Below are 20,345 nucleotides of genomic sequence, written 5' to 3'. Positions count from 1 at the left end.
CATCCTTACATAGAATTTTAAAATGCATTCACATACAGCACAATTTCCATTTAGTGACAGGGGAAGATTAGTTAGTGACATCCAAATCCTGTCACCTAAGTAATTCTGTACAAACAGGAAGTCAGGCTAGAATAAAGATATTGTGTGTACACATGTATCTGCAGAAGGATATATGCAAAGGTGCCATTAGGTCTGAGTTCATGGGGCAGGGATGCTTCAGAGATATAATAGATTCATAACAACAATACATACACCTTCCAGCAGGTTGGCAGGTGCTGTCCGAGAGCCAGTCAAATCGCGTATGAGGAATTCTGTCCAGTCTGTGTACTTCTCTTTGATTGCTGGCAAGATAAGGGAGGAAACAAAAAATATTTCAACACATCAGTAAAATATTATATAAACTTAAAATCACTGAGGTTTTCTGTATGTTGCTGTAATTTCAACACTTTTCCTAATTTTAAGCACCATGCTTAAATAAATAGTACTATAATTGGGACAACAAATCTGTCAACAGGTTGTGACTTTACACCCACCAAGTGCCTGGGTACCTAGGAGATCAAAGAATCCAAGGTCTTGAGGTCTGACAAACTGTTTAGAAACTCCTGGGAACACCAAAGCAGATCCTATTTATGAAGTATGTGATTCAGGAGGCTCTAAAAAAAGAGAGATCAATGAAGGACAGAGAAATCAGAGAAAAATTTTCAGTGGGAAAATAAAACCAGGCTCTCAATTATATATAAGTTTTATAAAGTGAGGGAAAAAGAAGGGGTTTTTTTTCCCAGAGTGAGAGAAAACAGTACACGCTAATCAAAGTCATGAGTCAAAGAGAAATGAAGAATGTAATCAGCAAGACTAAGGTGAAGTTTAAGCAAGCAGCCCTGGAAAATAATGTTGAATGGACAGCTGAAAAGGTGGACAAAGACATTTAATAAACGAGATCTCTGCATACAATGAATCTGGCAGTATTGTGAAGGTTTAAATGGTAACAAAAGAATTCAAAAGCAGCCTGTTGTAATTATACAAGTACCAAAGTGGCAGGGTACACAAGTGAGGTGCCAGCACTGTGAATAGAAGCAATGCACTTGAGCATCTTTTGAAAAACAAAAAACAAAAAACCATCAGGCCCAGAGGCCAACATCCTACAAGTGCTTAGGACCCAACACCTAAGAACAATGTCCCTTCTTGATGACTCTCCTAAGATACGGTCTTCAAAGCCTTGGCAAAGATAGATAACCCACGTTCCTGAGCGTCTGAGCCCTTCCAGGGGAACAACAGACCTGTAAAGTCAGCAAGAGTAACACACTCACTCCATATTCCACTAAAACACACTGAGATTCCTACCTTCCCAGCGCAAGGAGAGCCAGGAAGCAGCAGGTGAGCAGCGTAAGGGAGCCAGCACAAAAACAAAGGTCTGCCTAAAAGTTTCCTGATGAAGACAAAATACTTAACTCAACTTGATAAATACACATTTCGAATTGCATGCCAAAAGTAAAAGTCAAGCAAAAAGTGGTCTTACGTTTGACAGCACTTATGTCTATATCCAATCTGAGAAAATCAATTTTCCTCTTTCAAACATGCACACAGTTCAAGCTACCATTTAAGTTAAAAAAAAATTTAGCAAGTACCCTACAAAGACACAGTGCAATGCAGATATTCAAACTGTCAGAATCCTAGCAAGAGAGCACTGGAAACGGCTCTGAAATTTACGTGGTGTAAGCCCTGAGTTCCAGAGCTCCTATAACTTTCCCTTAATATGTTTCTGCACAAGACTCTGAAGCAATCTTTTATGTGCCATGGAATATCTAAATAAATTGCTCTCGAGGAAGATGTTATCTATAAAGCTATAAAAGTACACAAATCATTTTAGGTTAAAAAATAGAGGTGAAACATTTCACAGAAATGTTGCTAATTTTAAAAGAAACTATTTCAGTCAATTTAGGGCTTTGGTTCTCAAAGCCCTAAATTTTCAAACTACAACAAAAAAAATCCTACTGAAATAAACATGACCATAAAATTAAAACTGAGTATAACAAATTTAGAAGTCCCAGTCTATGGACTTATTTTAACCAATATTCAACTTGGTAAAATTCTTGTATAATGCAAGTTTGCCTGGGAATTCCTCAGAATTCACTGCAATAGAATTTAACTGGCATGGTTTCCTGTGTCCACCTGAACTTCTAAGGAGAAAACTCAAAACTACAAATTTCTACACTGTAGCACATCTCTCTTCAAAGACTCAAAATCAGAAGAGTGTGAAGACAAGAACAATCTCATTCAAATGTAAACCAAATCCTCCCCTCATGATCATCATCCTTTTCTTCAAACTGAAGAACCAATCCACACATTAAATGTCAGAACACCTACCCTGCCCTGCACCTAAATACGGCATCAAAGGCAAACTTGATGGCAGGAAAGAAATTATTGTGTGTGTGTGTGGGTATCCCTATAGTTTCAGGTGAAGGAGAATTTATCCACAACTTTGTAATCACTGTCCACATTTCAATTTATAGAGAGACATTCCTACAAATTCCCAAGAAGCATACAATCAGGATTATTTTCAACTTTCTCATGAACATTTTTCAAATTTCTATTCAGTTATATAAGCATTCAACTCTGTTTTTTAAAAGAGTCCAAATTCTATTCCAACAATGCCTAATTTGTGGGAGAAACCCACATTAGATTGAAGGAGGCAATCATGTCCTTGAGGTTCAGAAAAAGAAAACAAATGTGTACTTTTTGTGAGGGCATTTAGAGATGATTCCAAATCCCACAATAGCTTTATTAGGATTAGAAAGCTATAAAAAAAAGTCTCAAGTGACAAGCAGAAGATTACTATCATTTTTCAGAATTTGGAAAAACACCACTGAAGTTGTCAACATAGTGTCCCAAGTGATGTCAACATACTTGGGCTGCCCATGCAAGCAGATCACGAACAATGAGACCCTGCTGGGGTTACTGGACCCACAGCAATAGCCCACACTCCCCAGTTCCTGTTTATGTCCCACCTGAACAGAGATGCCCTGCCACACCAGGCCATTCCATTCATCTGGAAGATGAGAGAAGAGTTACAATGAAGAAAAAGGTAATTTTCACTGGGACACACTCTAGGCCACCCAAAAGGGACAGCAGTCTTAGCTCCATCTTCTAAAATAAACATACAGGGTTTTCTGTGGTTCTTCTGAGAGGTCAGTTTCTCAAGTCACTTTTTCACCAACCTTTCTTTGAAGGTATCTTGTGGGTCACCCACAACAAGATACTTTGCTATGGTTCTTTCTGGCTCTCTGGTGGTTCCTTCCTTCTAGGACCTTTTCCTTAAAATGCCATTTTCAAAACCTCTCTCATTTAACTAATGAAGGTTTCCCGCCTCTCTAATTGCCTGGTTCAGCTCTGATTCCTTGGGGTAGCTTGTTGTATCTTCTTCTCTACTCTGCTTTCTCACAGGTTTTCCTGGGGCATCTAGCAGTCCCTGATCTTAAATCTGAGACAACAGAAAATCCAGAGGAAACATGTGTGTCCTGGAACACAGGCTTTTAATTCAAAGAATGGACATTGGGTGGCTTCCCTTTTGGGAGTTTAACTTCCTAATCAGCATCAGTGGGTCTCCCTGGACAGTTCTGACGGGTTCTTCAGAGATGAGCCTGAGGGACAAACGCCTGGTCTAGACCTTGGTGGAACCATGAAGTGAAGGTGGTGGCAGGGATAGAGAATGTAAAGTGTTCTGACCATGGACATCCCATTAAGCCCTGTGATTTTCACATGGGACTCTCACCCACCTGGCATCCAAAGGCACAAACCTCCAGAGATTCCAAGGAGTCCCTTGGGCTGCAGTCCAGACATGTTTGTGGGCTGCAGCCACCTTCCCAATAATTCAAGAGACACCACGCCGCCATCAGCTGTCATGCCACCAAAAACGCTTTGAAATTTCCTTTCTGTGTTGGTCTCCCTTCGATTCTTTGTGTTGTTGGTCTATGTGTTTTTTATTCTTTTGCTAACACTGTAATGGGCTCTCCAGAGGAAAACAAAGATAAATAAGAGTGCTCAATCCACTGAAATGCCTCCTGGCAAACAGGAGAACTGGACCTTTACAGTGAGAGTGAGATGTTAGGCAGCGGCCTCTGACTTGTCAGAAAGGGTTTTGTTTTGTTTCATTTTTTTAACACTGATTTAGCTAAAGAAAAGAAGCAGCAGCAGTAGATCTTGAATTATAAATGGAAGCACTTACTCCTACTATAGTATTAAGACTACAGAGCTTTTTCCTATGGAGAATTTGAAAGGAGAATCTGCATTAATTTTTCATATTGGGCTCAAATGAAATTGTTTCCGCAAAAACGAGGAGAGACCATAAAATGATTCAACAGGATGAAAATTCTCCCACTATGTGCAATGGACCACCTAGTGTACAGCTGGTGTTGAGACATACAGAAAAAAGTATTCTTATCTTTAATAATAAATACAATCCAAATGAAGACAAAATTGATGCAAAATGTCATATACATCATACACACTCATGTGCACACACATGTTAGTACACATCATAGACAGGTTGTTGGAGGAAAAGATTCAAGATTCTGTCAATTGTACAATATACTTGTATGATTACAAAAAGAAACAATGTCATTTTGTTCTGAAAGGAATAGGGCTCAACAAAGGTAACATTTAAGAATTGTTAGAAGCAAATGACAGAGAACTCTTATAGTGATTACATTAGGTTAAAAGGAAAAAATTGAGTTTTGTAAACCTCAGAATAATCTATATAATTTAAATACTGAATATTTATGTCATAATCATTAAAACCTTGGTCAGTATTTACACCGACCCTTAAAAAGGAAAGTTTTTGCTACCTAACATTCTGCACATTGCTTAGGGTTTTCCTCCATATTATGAATGAAAAGAAGAGAGTTGTTTTTTACTGAAAATAGCTTAGTATTAGATAGGATATGACTTTTTTGTTTTTGTTTTTTTTGGTACCGGGGATTGAACTTGGGACCTTGCGCTTGCAAGGCAGGTGCTGGAACCACTGAGCTAAATCCCCGGCCCAATAGGATATGACTTTTAATGACAACTATTCATCAGGCAGTTGTAAGGATTAAACAAGATAAATACAAACTTTCTAACTCTTTTCATGGATCTGGCTCAGACCTTGTAAAAAGCAAAGTATTACTTGCTTCAACGCAATCAATCATTGCTCTTTCATGCATTCAAATGTTTATATAACACACTAAATTTTCTTTTAGACGAGCATATGTAAAATGCTTTAAACTAATTAATGTTTTCATCACAAACTCAAAATTTCTTGCAAGCCCAAATTAACTTTGAGTAAAGATGTACATTAAGTCATGAGTGTAAACTTATGGTCAAAGACATAAAATTATATAGCAATTTTTCATTAATTCAAAAATTTATAATTAGAGTAAAAGTTCTTTCCAGAGATCATAGTTTTCTAATCTCTTATTTGCCCCTCCCTAACTTCAACAGTAGTGCTAAATTTGTCATCATGATCACATCTTGAAACAGGTGCAAACTAGTACCAAAACAGGGTATATTTATGGCAAATAATTCCTAATGCAACCTTTTTGAGGAATCCAATTCATTTTTAGCTACAGCCTGCTTCTTTTCAGTTTTATCAAATTGATCACTTGGTAGCAAAATACTATCTCTCAGGTTAGATTCAGCAATAACACTCTTAATACAGTAGGACACACTGTGCACAAAGATTATTATTCCAGTCACTGGCTGATGTTTTCTGTGAAAACAGGATCAGTAGGGAATAGATACTATAACATGCTCACATCAATATGGATGTTTATACAAGAAAGTTACTTTTCAAAATTCACACCACAGATCATTCTATATTTCTCATGGTCTAGATTTTTTTCCATATTCAAACTAAACTTCTCTGTACTATGCACAAGAGCACAGAGAAGCAAGAAAAACAGTATCTTTGAGATGGATCATAGAATTCCAAATTCAAGCCAGATTCCTATACACTTTCATTTCAATCTGGCTCAAGCAGATGCTCTATAACCTTGACTTTTTATCACCTGAGTTATTCCTACAATTCACACAACTGTCACATCTCACTGAAAAGGAATTCATCCTAGTGACTTTTCCTGTTTAAATAAGGCAAAGACCTTGGTACCTAGCTATGTGCATCAATGTAATCTTGAGGGCACTTGGGAGAGTTTTTTGCCAGCTCTTCATTAGAAGTAGCAGCAAGAGAAGTCCCCAGCATGAACACACAGAGGTGAGGTCTCACTTCCTTGCCAGCACTTGGCATTACCAGCATTTTTCATTTTGGACATTCTCATAGCTCTCTGCTATGAGATTCCGACAGATCAGAGACTGACAGATCAACATAAGGACTTCCATGGTCATATAAGTAAGAGAGAGGGCCAGCTGATGGCTTAAGCAAAATGACATAAAGTTCTAAAAGGATTGTTCTGATGATGACTTTATTAACTGCCTGTAAGGAGGTGCAGTCAGGAGGCCATCAAAACCACTCAGCCAAGAGATCAGCAGACATGGTGCCAGGGGAGAGAAGTGCTTGAACTGTGAACTTAAAGTTGATCTCCGGGGTGGAGGAGTAGCTCAGCAGCTAAGCTCTTGCCTACCATGCACCAGTATTTGGGTTCAATCCCCAGCACTGCCAAAAGAAAGTCCATAAAACAAAAATAGAGCAGGAAGATGATGGTTACTGGAGGCTAGGGGTGAGGAGATGATGTTGACCAAGGGATACAAAGTCTCAGTTAGAAAGGAGAACAATTTTTAATGATCTGTTGCACTGCACAGTGACCATGTTAATAATAATACACTGTGTATTTCAAAACTGCTAAAAAAGATTTTAACATCCTCAACACACACACACACACACACACACACACAATAAGCAGGAGAGGTAAAGGATGTGACATATCAATTAACTTGATTTAATCTTTCTACAATGTATCCATTGATCAAAACATTACATTGAACCCCTTAAAGATATACAACTATTATTTGGCAACTTAATTTTAATTAGTCTTTAAAGTCATGAAAGCAAAGCCAATGTGGTTTGCTGGCATAGCACAAGAGAAGTCAAATGGCAAAGCTTTTGGGCCAAGCAATGGAAGAACGGAGCTGCCATTTACCAAGGGGAGACAGACTCAGGAGAACTATATGTCAGGGGCAAGCCCTGCTTATGTTCATGGTTTTTTTGTTCTGTTTTGGTACTGGGGATCAAACTCAGGACCTTGCACTTGCCAGGCAGGCGTGGCACCACTGAGCTAAATCCCCAGCCCATGTTCATGTTATGATGATCACTGCACTTGTGTCACTGCTCAGCTGTTGTAATATAAAGATCCAAACATCTCTCTCAGGGCAATCCCAAGGCAGGCGATCCAGTGTGACAGGTAGTTCTGCTTCACAAGATGTGTTGGGAACCCAGGTCCCTTGAGTCTTATCATCTTGCTCTAAGTAAATGTGTGGGCACAGATGGCTCAATCCCACATTCTGGCACATGGAAGGGGGAAAGAACTTATGTGAACGGTGAGCAATTCCCATCTTCTCAGTTACATGAAGGTCACAGATATCACTGACATTGGCATCTAGTCACTTAGATGAACAGCCCCAGTTAGCTATGCACAGCTCTATCTTATGGTGCAATGGGGGAAATACCCCAAGTGATGCCAAGAGCTCCAGGGGACAGGGAGCTTGCTGGGACATGACCCATTAAGGGGCACCGAGGCAAGCTCATTCAGGTTTTCCATGGGATGGGTACCTCTTCCTGAACTTGGGAGAACATGGTGCTACAATGACTGTAATTCCCTATTATCAAAGCTGTTTTCCATGGTCATGATATAAGAAGGAAAACCCATAAGCTGGAAAGATCTCTCCATCAAAGTGCACACCCTTATATCCAGGAGCATCCCTGTTAAATAAGAGTGACCCAAGGGGCCTATACAGGCCTTCTTTGTGTAAATTTTGGTCTATGTACATACATTTCCCCTTTTCTCCAAATAAACCTCTTCCTAAACTTATCTGATACAAGTTGTAGAATGTATCCCTAACCCCAATGTGCAAAGCACAGTTCTGTGAGGACTCACTTTGCAGTCTACAAATATCTAGACTCCAGCTGCACAGCCATGGGCCAGGGTAAGTCTATTACCAAGTGATGAAAATATTCCAAGAAGAAAGGAATGGTGGACTGTACCAAATGCTGCTGACAGGACCAGTAAGGAAGTCTGAAATGACACCATTAATTTTTATAATGGTATTTCTCTAGGGTTAATATCTAGAAGCAGGACAGTAAAGATTTACCACATATTGGCAAACTGCTCTCCAAAGTCATTCTTACAATTTAAACTCTCATCATCAACATATAAAAGTTCCCACTTCTCCCCATCATCACCAGTATTTTAATATGATTAGACTCTTAAGTGTTCACCAATCTCAGGTATATGAAAATACTTCTTTTCACTGATTATCAGAGTAGTTTAATATCTTACATTATAGCAATTCAATAATATAATAATAATTCTTACATTATAGCAATTTTTCTGGGAACTCCTTATTTACATCCCTTGTATATTCTTCTATAGACTCATCTGTTTTAAAATGTTTATTTTCAGGAGCTGTCTACATACTTCAGATATTAATTTTTATCTACTATAGTTCAAACTTGGTGAACAGTTTTCAACATGAACCTTTTATAAACAAATGGGATTGTGCCACTGAGTCATTGAATTTTAGAATAAATTTAAAACTCCCAAGCCTGGTTCAATGTTCTTCATGATTTGGTCCCTCTCTGCTATTCTTCCCTAAATTTCTCTAACACAGTGGTGGCGAACCTATGGCATGGGTGTTGCAATGGACTGTATCATTGAAAGCTCTAAAAGGTTCTCCATCACTGCTTCAAGATCTTCCCTTCTAATGGACTCCACCTTCCTTCTTCTGCATAGGAACGCATCCTCTGTCCCCCACCATCTCTCCCCAGCTCACTTAGCACATCCTCACTGGTCCTCCTGACCCACTATTCTCTCCCTCAGCCCCAAACCCTTTCCCTTCATACACTTAACACAATTTATTAGTACATGTTTGAGTCCATTTGTCTACAACCTCCACCTGACTGTCAACTGCAGAAGGCTATGGGCCACTGATGTCCACTGTGTTCACAAGTGTATACCCAATACTGAGAACAATTGGCACATAGCAGGTAGTTACTGAACTTTTGTACAGGAAGAACTGACATATTAAATGATCTTATAAATTGTGTCTGCTCTACTAACCATTTGATGAAGCAGTACTTGCTTGATTTAGATTAAAAGCCACTGCTGAAAATATCAAGTGGACTTTTCATCAAGATATGATTAAACTCATTATCATGTCACAAGCCTGTCATGCCTTTTCTTTTTGTTTTGCATTTGCTTGTTTTAACTGCTTACAAATGTGACAAGTTGCCTAAGATTTTAGTTTGAAACTATATAATGTACAAAGCCAGGGATCAGTCCATTTAACCAACTCTGCCCTTAATACTATGTAAGATAGACACATGCATTTAGAGGTTTCCCTCTGTATGATTAACACTATCATTCTCTTAGGTAACACCAACCCTGTTCATTTCAGAGAAGGGAAGCACTCAGAGATCAAACAAATATGAGGTACCACACAGAAGTACCTCTTCCCCAAGGGACCAACTGCTTCCTTCCTGCAGGTCCGAGAAGTTCTCAGCACTAAAAAGAACCAAGATTTGCAACGACATAGCCATAGAATTATGTCTGACATTCTCAAAGTACAATGCATGTTACTCTGCAGCATGTTCTTTAAAACCCTAGAAGATAAATAACTTGTTAAACTATTGGGAGAACTTTAAAACCATAAATTTAAAATATGAAATTTCTCATTCTTGCACCTTCTCTGCAATTCTTCCCTGGCTGCCAATATCTCACCTTTTATAGACACTTCTGCTACTGTTTTAAACATTTTCTTGCTTTTAATGAATCCCTTTCAAAGAGTCAGTCACTTTTTTCCCCTTTCCACTAGGAAAAATTTCCTACAGGTCTTTTATTAGCTACCACTGCAGAGAAACTGTCAAGACTGAATTGACATATCACACGAGTCCAGGGCTCCAAGTTCAATAGGAAAAGACACTTGCTTGTTAAAGATTTTATTCTCCTAGGTCTCTTTCTCTTTTTTATACTTAACGTATAGCTGTAAAGGGACTTTCTTTGCTAGAGCAAAAGAGTTTCCATTCAAATTTCTCCCAACGTTTTCCCTTAGGTATACTTTTTAAAAAGAAAAAGTCAGGCTTCCAAAAAGTTTACATCACCAAGTGCTTTGCATAGAGCTGATTAAATGAATCTGCCCACTGTTGAGTTTCCACATGACTGACTGTAGTGGTTACTCTATGTCTACTGGGCTGTGCCTTGGTGTCCAGATATGTGGTCAAACATTATTCAGGATGTTCCTGTGAGGGATTTTTGGATGAGGGTCACATTTAAATCTGAGCACTTTGAGCAAAGTAGATTGCCCTCCAGAGCGTGAGTGGGCCTCATCCATTTATTTGAAAGCCTGAATAAAACAAAAGATGGACTTCCTTGAGCAAAAGAGATTTCCCAGCTGATGGGCTCAGGACTCAAACTGCAACTTTTTCCTGAGTCTCCAGCTTCTCAGCCTCCCCATCAGATTTATAATCTACCAAATCTCCAGAGTCCTGAGTGTATATACACATATATTCACATATATGTATGCTGGGTAACTTTAGAAAAGCCACCTAGTCTCTTCTAGGTGTTTGTCCTTGCCTATAAAATTAACTTAAAAACAGTATTCATGTGGTAGGGCTTTATGAACATTAAGTAAGATCACTCACACAAGGGCCTCAATCCTAAATAAGGGAGAAAGAGGAAGGAAGAGAAGGCAGATGGGAAGAGACAGAGAGGAAGAGGGTGAAGGAAGAGGAGGAAGAAGGTGAAGGAAGAGGAGGAAGAGGGAAGGGAGGAAGATGAGGCCAGCTGTTGCAAACTGGGGTAGTGGTAGAAGGACCACACCCACCCTGATGAGCTCCTACAGGGAAACAAGCCAATTTTAAAGAAATAATCTAAGCGACGTTAATTGAAAAGTTACGTGTTTAAATTTCAAAACTAAAATCAATTATGAAAGTCATATAGCGGCTGTGAGTAGTAAATAAAACTGAATTCAATGTTAAAGTAGTTATAACTAATTATAACTAAATTAGTTATAACTTTAGAGGTCTCTTGTACAAGAAACTCAACATGCTCAAGAGCAGAGCCTGAGTTAAAGGTCACTTTGACACTTGTACAATTGAAAACAACATTTACAATACATTACTCACCTCCCCAACAAACACTCCCTATATCTCTATACACTGAGCTCCACACACTGTTCTCACTATTGCCTGAAGGCTGAATCTATCCTGAAAAAGGCTGGTAGGTGGAGTCTTGAGTTGGCCATGCTGCTGGCTGTACACTCAATTGCTAGGCCCTCCCTCACAATAAACTATACTTTGCCCTTAACCAAAGAGTGGTTGACTTTTGCTTCAGAAAATAATTCAAATTCAGGGTGACCTGGGGAGATCTAGTCTCTCATGGATCTTCTAATAGATTTCCAGGGAACAGATCACCAAGATGCTCTAGACTTTTAGCTTGTACTTGGAATCTTGCTCCAAAACCCCAACCATGACCATGCATCCTTCAAAGAGACATGGAGATGGAGACTTATTTTTTGCAACTGACTGAAACTCATCAGATTCTCTGATCCTTAGGTGACCATATTTGAAGTTCTAGGAATTTTACTTAACCACAAGGCCCCAGGCAGTTCAATTCCCTAGTCTCAGACAGGCCCATTTCTGAAGTCTGTCTAACCAGTTTTTATGTCCTCTAAAGTAAATGTTCTTAACTTCCATGGTAAGACTTTGATAGCTTTGATGGAGCTCATGAGCACCTAAAATTGCATACAGAACTGTGTGTGTGTGTGTGTGTGTGTGTGCGCGCGTGTGTGTGTGTAAGATCTTTTCCAAGGAACTTCATTGAATCATCAGATTCAAGGAAATCATCAGAAGTTTTGGATTCTCAGAGCTCCATGACTCCAGAAAGATTAAGAACCACTGCACAGAAAATATCACATTAAGATGTGGCTCTGATACAAGTCACCAGATTCCAGATTGCCAGTTCCTTTTATTAAGACTCCATGTTCTTCACTAACCATGGTTTATCTAGCACCTAGCCCAATGTTTAATCAATATTCCCCACACAGCTTACAAAAGTGAAGTGATGTATTATCTTTTCTCTAAACATAGACACTAAGGATCTTATTATAAAATATCTACTAAGTACTGGCCATATGCCAAATCAGTACTAAGCCCCTTCACACCTGGTATTTCCAAAGACCCAATGAATTGTTTATTCTTATACCTATTTTGCAAGTAAGACTCAAGGAGATTAATTGGGGCTATGATCATAGTGAGTAACAAATATTCTAAAGAAAGTAGTTGCAACTGAGATTGCAGAGCCTGCTCTTAATTTACTGGGCCTCAGTTTTCAACTCCCACTTTTAATGAGCCTCTTAGCCTTTCACAACATCCCTAACTGACTCTGTGACTTGTGACTCTCTGGACTGGTGCACCTTACTCTGCCTCCTTAACACCAACACAAAGGGATCACCCTCAGCCCCCACCCATGTGGCAGGGGCAGAATTCCCTTCCTCCCTCTTGGCACACATTACACATTATAATATTTGCCCAGCTGTTCACCTGCATTTTGCTTCAGACAGAATGGCCATGACAGACAAGTTGGCATTGACATTAATCCTTGACCATGGACCCTTGGATGGTCTGTGAGAAGGGGAAAATGTTTCTCTTCCTCAAACTTTCTCCTCAAGGCTTACCATTATTTCTGACACAGAGCAGACGTCCATTAAACACTTTATGAATAAACAAATATATTTTTAAGAACATACAGTGTAACAAATCACTGAATTCAGAGTGGACTAAAGACTTTCTAAATCTATTTCTGCCTTTAGGTACAAACTCTAAGAAGGTTACTTATATTCAATGCAGTTTAACATTACAAAACTAGAAGGATAATACATGCATCAGTCATCTATCAATGTATCTGACAACACACATGCACAGTGCTATCTTTCTGTCACACATAAGTCCAGCTATTTGGAGAGGAAATAAAGATCATTAAGCCATGATCCCTATGTTCAAGAAGTTCAGTTGAGAGGAGAGGCACATCCACAAGGCACTCAGAGGAGTGAATCCCAAATCCTGCAGATGCCCTCAGCTCTGTAGTTCTTAAACTACCTGCTATAATTTAAGAACTATGCCCTGTGACTAAAAGGAAGATAATATACTGTACTCAGGTCTTAGAGTTTAAATTCATCTTCAGAGTTTTACTACTATCGAGAGTCACAGTATTTACCAAAATACAAATGTCCTGAGAATCAGTTAGCATTAGTTAGTTATCCATAGAGGGAACAAATGTTTACTCTATGGGCTGAGTAGCTGAGAAGGAGCTTACAGCTCCAAAGTTGTCAGTGACATTGACCTTTGACTCTGGACCCTTGGTGTAACCCAGGTGAAGTTCCTGAACATGACAAACAAGCGTTCTCCTGACTATACCCTAAGGAGAAATATCTGAGCAATTATTTGTGAACAATTAAGTTTTTTATGAGCAAAAAGGTCTACTAGCAAAAGTGACTGATTACAAGAAACATTTCAAAGTGTTTGAACCATGATTTAAAACTGTAAGCCAGAATGTTACTAATATAAAATAGTTCAGAAAGAACAGAAATTATGGCATGCATTTCCCTCCCCAGGTTAAAAAAAAAGCTGAGCAGCGACAGTGCCTAAAGTCACTTAGGTTTGGTCCTCTGTGATTCCTAAAACAAATTAAGCAAAAGTGAGACAATATATCACAAAATACTTCAATGAAAATTTGTGAATAAGCTAGAATATGTAAAAGAATATGCCACTCTGGTGCTGTCAGTAAATCATTTTGAGTGTTGACTATAAATTCCACCCGCTTTATTACATAAACAGAATTCATTTGGATTATTGCATGTGGCAGTTCTTGAAAAAGCCAGATGTAAACAGAGCCTGGACAAATTCTCTGAGTTTTCTTCTATCAATTACACAAGATCAAATTATGTTTGTAAAAATAAAGCTTTACGACTAATGATTATTTTTAAGCAATGAAATGTAACACATTAACTTATGGTTTTCTTTCTGTTAACACTAAGATCATATTAGATGAGATTTATAGTTGTTTAACAAAACAAAAACTATTATGTCAGCCTTGGAAGCAGTAATTAATCAACTTATGTGAAGCAAACAATTCATGACAGATGAGCAGAGAGGAATAAATTCCCTACTTGCTTTGCAACCATTCTTCGTAGGGTAACCTGAGACTTTATTTTAAAAAAAGAGAGAGCGAGAGAAAGAAACAATACTGTATAATAAAACAAGACCTTCTTTAGACATTCATTTTATATGCAACCTTGAATTTCCTTACCCAAAATCATAAGATCTTTTCATCTTCTGTTAGCATATCCAGTATTTCAGCAACCAACAAAATTAACCACTGAGATTTAAAACCAGCCTAATACAGAAATATGCCTATATGTCTATGGCCATACCACCCTGAACAGCCGGATCTTGTCTGATCTCAGAAGCTAACCACGGTCGGGCCTGATTAGTACTTGGATGGGAGACATATGCCTGTATGAATAACCATTCCTCATCAAAATTTGAAAATTTTTAGAGTATTTGTGCTATTATGTGCTTGTTTCTTTTTTGTAAGAGAGACTCTTTTGTCTATGACTTGTACCCTGAGTAACATTTTGGCCATTCTTTTAAGATTACGGTATACAATGTATTAATTATTGTTATTCTCTAATTTTTGTTATGATGTTTTGTTTTTTCATAGAAGAGTGCTTTTTTATCTATTCCCATATATTTTTGCATTTTAATGTAACACAGCTAGATACTAATAAAGAAAGAATTATTTCAGGCCCATTTTAGGATGACTGTATAAACAATGATATATACATAATGTACAGAAAAGCCAAATGGGAACTTATCCTGTCTGACCACATTAGAAGAAGTCAAACTGCATGGGAATGGAAAAAATAAATTTAGTGCATTCTTTCCTCTCAGTCCTCTTTCCCACATGTTATAGAGGGTCCTGCATGGCTTCAAGAAAGGTACTAGCAGAATGGCAGACAGACCTCCGTTAGCACTGGGTCCATTATATAGATAAGTCAAAGCCACAGAAACAACAGAGCAATAAGCAGAAAAAGCCCAAGCCAACCATTCATTAATAGATTTGGTTTTCTCATTACAGTTTCAAGGAGTCCCCAATTTCAACTGTGTTTGTTCCAAGTGACCATTAATAAATCAGTTTCAGAACTCCCTGACACATGTTCAGTAACAGCAATATTTCTGTGAGGAATGGCCTGTCAGGACAACCCAAACAGTCTACAGATCCAGAATATACTGGGTAGTATTTAACTATGTCTAACCATACTGTCCATACCATCCATCACAAAGGACATTTCTGCTCCCAATATTCATTCAGAAATCAATGCAGGAAAAGAGAAAGGAATTTCCTACGGGCCAGAGAACAGGGCCAAACACCATCAAGTACCAAAAAAAGATGTTACAGGCATGTGGTATGACCAAAATATACAGTGAATGTTTAAATAAATACTTATTTCAGTAAAAGACACATTGCCATTAATTCTCCCACAAAATGCCCACCCTCATGCTTCAATCACACTTAGCTCCTCACTCTTGCCACTTTCTAAAGGAGTTCTGGGAGTTTTCTTTCTTGGGTGTCTTTTTGTGGCTACCTCCATGTCCTGAATCAGCTCAAAATGTTTACAGCAATTTCTGTCAAATAAAAACATTACAGTATGTCCTCATCCATCTCAATCTTGTGTATCTTCTGGCTCTTCCCCAAAGTCAAAATGACCACGAAAAGCAAACGTTTTGAATAGATTTGGGGAACTGAGGCAGCCATAGTAGAGCAACTTGAGACACAAAACAGGACTTCTAGAACTGCTTCAGAAAGTGGTAAGAGCATGGGATAAATGTGTTAAAGACAAGCAAAGGGAAGCACTTTAAGGAAGATTAATGACAATGTGCCTTTTCTTGTAATTATTTTTTAAATGCAAACATTCACCATATTTTTTGTCACACATAGTATAAATGAGGTGCTCCCCACCTGTGCCTACGTTAAGGCTGCTCGGAAGGAATCCCTTCCTAATTATGTGTTAAGAGAATAGATGGGTCCTACTGCAGCCTTGGAGGAGGGGCTCCCAGAGCAGCACAGAGCTATTGTCCTTGCTTTTGCTTTTTGGAAATGAAAATAGTTATCTACAGTTAGCTCAGAGTCCCACTGTTTCTACAAATAGAATGTCGTTCATCAGCAACACGGAAGCTCTTTTAACAAAGAAAATTTTGAAAAAATTAATTGCAGCCAGGTGTGGCACACACCTGTCGTCCCAGCTACATGGGAGGCTGAGGCAGGAAAATTCCAAGTTCAAAGCTAGCCTGGGCATCTAAGAGAGGCCTTATCTCACAATAAAATTTTAAAAGGGGTGGGGATGTAGCCCAGTGGTAGACTGCTTGTCTAGCGTGCACAATGCCCTGGGTTCCATCCCTAATACCACCCCCTCCCCAAAAAATCAATTGGAAAAACTCTACATATTACTAACTTGGATAATTACTGAATCTCAAAATTACAGCTTCAAGAATCAACCTAAAATTAGACTGGCAGTATCACCTGTAATCGTCTCCTTTCAACATATAAAGTACTTGGCATGATTATCAGGTGGCAGTCTATCAGCTATGAAGCCAATGCACTGTGTTCTATAAAAACACTGCTTGGATATTTTCTATGAGCTATAGTACAGTACTGTGCCCAGACAACAACTCAGCAGTGTCTCCTACCCCAAATTCCTTCCTCCTCTTTTACTATTTAAGTACCCATGGGCTTCCTCCGCTGTATTATAAACTCCTGCCAAAAGATGCTATTTTATTTGTACCCATATGTCTAGCACCTAGCAACAGGCTGTCTCTCCCATGCCCAGTATTCAATAAGTGCTCAGTAAGGAAGTATTTCCTCCAAGAGGCTCCACTGTTTCAGGCCTTATGTAGGAAAACAGTAAAACTGCCCCCATCTAGTCATGAAGAACTATCATTTAGATGAAATTAACATGAGAAAAAAACAAATATAACTGACAGTGTGGGGCTGCCACAGTAATACTGCAGCATTGATTTAACACTTAAAGGAAACTCAAATTGTCCATCTACAAGAATGCAGGACAGGCAATGTGATGCAGCAAGGAATGGTACAGGATTGAGCTGGCTATATTCCAAATTCTGCACCTTTCTAGTCTATGACTCCAGGTAATCACATCACTTACCCTTTCCAAATCCTAGCTTCCTCATGTAGAATAAAGCAAGAGAAATGAGGAAAAGCTGATCAAAACAATACCTAAGGGTGGCACCAATTACAGAATCATTATAAGTCCAAAAGAAATTAGCCTTCAGTATTACATAAATCTGATAATTTTCATTCATTTACTAAATACATTTCAGATCAATTTCAAATCAATTCAACTCCCAAATAACTCAGAAAGATGGTCTATTATTAAGGCATAAAGTTAACAAAGATTCAAATTATAAGCATGGGGGTGAAAAATAAGCTTCTAAACATGCTAACCCTTGAAAGGTTCATGAATAACTCTTTTTTTTTTTTTTTGGTACCAGGGATCAAACTCGGGTCCTTGTGCTTGTGCAGCAGGTGGTGAAACCACTGAGCTAAATCCCCAGCCATCATGAATAACTCTTAAATTAGAAGTTTACACAGGATGCTATGAATCAGGCTTGTCCAACAACACCTTGTGAGCTAACACCTTCCCATGTGCCTGTGCTTCCAGGGCCCAGGGTCTAAGTATGTTGTTTATATTTTTAAATAGCTGGGGAAAAGTACTATTTGAAAATTGTATGAAATTCAAGTTTTGCATGAAGTGTACTGGAACAAGGCTATGCTCATTCATTTGTGCACTGCTCATGGCTGCTCTGGTGCAGTGACAGTGAATGGTAGGCTACAGCAAACACCACACTGCCTGCAAATCCCAAAATATTTACTCTCCAGCCTTTTATAGAAAAGGTCTACCAACCCCTCCTACAATGTCTCCCAAAAGAAGTAGGTATTAGAAAGCTGAGAAACAGAGGGTTTGATAATGCTTTAAAACAGTTAACAGTCTCTACTAATACTTGCCACAAATACCAACTAAGAGGAACAAATGAAAAGCTACAGAAAGCTAAGCCCCCTCCTCCAAAAAAGGAAGAGAAAATAATCACAAATGACTAAGAGGAAACTTGTCACTACTCCAGAACATTTTGTGCAGTGATGCAAATTGCCAGATTACCAGTAAGTGTATTATCATTCAGTTGAAAAAGACATAAGATATGATTGAAATATACATTGAATGCTTAAATTTTTATAATTTTCTTATAGTAAAGGACAGATTGCTATATCCTCCTCACTTTAATCACACCCATCTTGTTCTTGTCACTTTCCAAAGCAGTTCTGGAGGTCCTCTTTTGTGTCTTTACCTGTGTTGTCATGGCTGGCTTAATATCCTGAATCCATTCAAAACATTTGCTTTTCAAGGTCATTTTGAATTTGGGAAAGACCCTGAAGTAACATAGTGCCATATCTAGTGAATAAGGTGGATGAGGACACATCATAAAGTTTTTATAAACCTGCCTTTCCATTGGATGGAACTCAGCTGCAGCACTCACTGTATTCTTATTATAGCTAGTAAAGACACCCAAAAAGAGGACTTCCAGAACTGCATCAGAAAGTGGTAAGAGTGATGAGGTAAGTGTGTTCAAAGCCAAGGGATGTATTTTGAGGGAGATTAATGGCATTATGTCTTTTATTATAATAAATTTCTTAATTTAAATATTCACCGTATATTTCAACCATACTACATATGTAATTTTTATTGTGTGGGAAAAATCAGCAAATCCTATCTGCTCAAATTAAAGCATCCCTAATAAGAATGAGTAGTGAACACAGCATTTCCTGGGGCAAAAAGTCCTGGGGTGGGGGCTCTCACAATTCAATATGAAAATATTCATATAAGCACCACTTAGAAAAATGTAAAATTTTAAAGATGCCACTTACATTAACTTCAAAACACACAAAATGAAAGAATAAATTTGACAAATGATAAAATATTCCGACACAGAAAACTTTACAATACTTTATAAAACAACATTTTAAAAAGATGAAAATAAATAGGCTAAATACTATGTTCGTGGATCAGAGAACTCAGTGTTATAAAGTAAATTTTCCTTCAAATAATCCATTCAATGTGGTTCTACTCTAAATTCCAACACATTTTTGTAGAATTACATAAGCCAATTTAAAAATGTATATGGAAGCAGAGTATGTCAAGAATAGCTGAAGCTCTCTTGAAAAAAAGAAATGAGTCTTCCACCCCATGTTCTGTGCAAAAGTCAATTCCAGCTGAACTAAGGACTCAAATGGGAAAGATTATTCCATATAGTTGTTCAAATAATGATAATGGATAATATATTTATGCCATCCATGTAGAGGGGGAAAAGATTTCTTCCTAGAGACATGACAAGCATAAAGGACTGATACATTCAGCCTAGTAACATTAAGAGTTTTCATTTCCCAAAAATCCATTAAGATGCGAGTGAAATGACAAGCCACAAACTACAAGAAGAAACAGGCGTTTCTGCTGTCATATCATATCTGTGCTCCTGAAACGCTTCCCAGTTTGCAAAATTGTGTTCTGAAAATAACAGGCTTTATGAAAACTAAAGTTGGAGAACAATTCTCAAGGGCACACAACTAACAAAAATAATAAAAATCCTAAACCACATCAGCACATATAAAAGACGTGTTGAGTACTATAGTAAATACAGATCTTTTTCTATAAAAAACTAAAAGGTGAAGATAGTTTGGAGAGGACTATGAGAAAGAGAAAGGATTGAGACTATTATATTAATGGGAACAAGGACAAGTGTCCAAAGGGGGGGACAGTGATACAAGCACATCCAGGACAAAACCCAGGCCCAATATCATCAACAGGAACAGTGTGAGGTAAAGAGCCAGTCAGAGTAAGAGTCTCCACTCCCATGGTATTCCACTCACAGCTGTGATAACCAAGTCTGTGCTCTACTGCTGTTGCTGGGTGTAAAACCTTGACATGCTGGGGAAACCAGAGCGGAAGGCCCCTGCTTTTACATGACGTAGACATGAATGCCCTACTTACAGTTACAGGTTCTTTCACACCACAGA

At 38.4% G+C, this 20,345-nt stretch overlaps 1 protein-coding gene across 6 annotated transcripts in view; it reads right to left on the bottom strand.

The window, feature by feature from the left end:
- The window catches only part of Sfmbt2 (Scm like with four mbt domains 2), a 235,580-nt gene that overhangs the window by 119,124 nt on the left and 96,111 nt on the right, over nt 1–20,345 (bottom strand). For 3 of the 6 annotated variants that reach the window (XM_004854532.4, XM_087181970.1, XM_087181972.1), the window contains one exon: nt 253–341. In XM_004854532.4, the coding sequence (XP_004854589.1) occupies nt 253–341 (89 nt within the window). Of the gene's footprint in view, nt 1–252; nt 342–533; nt 654–3,005 lie in introns of all 6 variants that reach the window. The other 3 variants (XM_087181973.1, XM_087181974.1, XM_087181971.1) reach the window with 3 other exon arrangements.

Source organism: Heterocephalus glaber, unplaced genomic scaffold (genome assembly GCF_053883595.1).
Source record: "Heterocephalus glaber isolate CG9 unplaced genomic scaffold, H.glaber_assembly_v1.0 deba00001472, whole genome shotgun sequence".
NCBI classification, from domain to species: domain Eukaryota; kingdom Metazoa; phylum Chordata; class Mammalia; order Rodentia; family Bathyergidae; genus Heterocephalus; species Heterocephalus glaber.
This window is presented reverse-complemented; position numbering and strand designations above follow the sequence as displayed.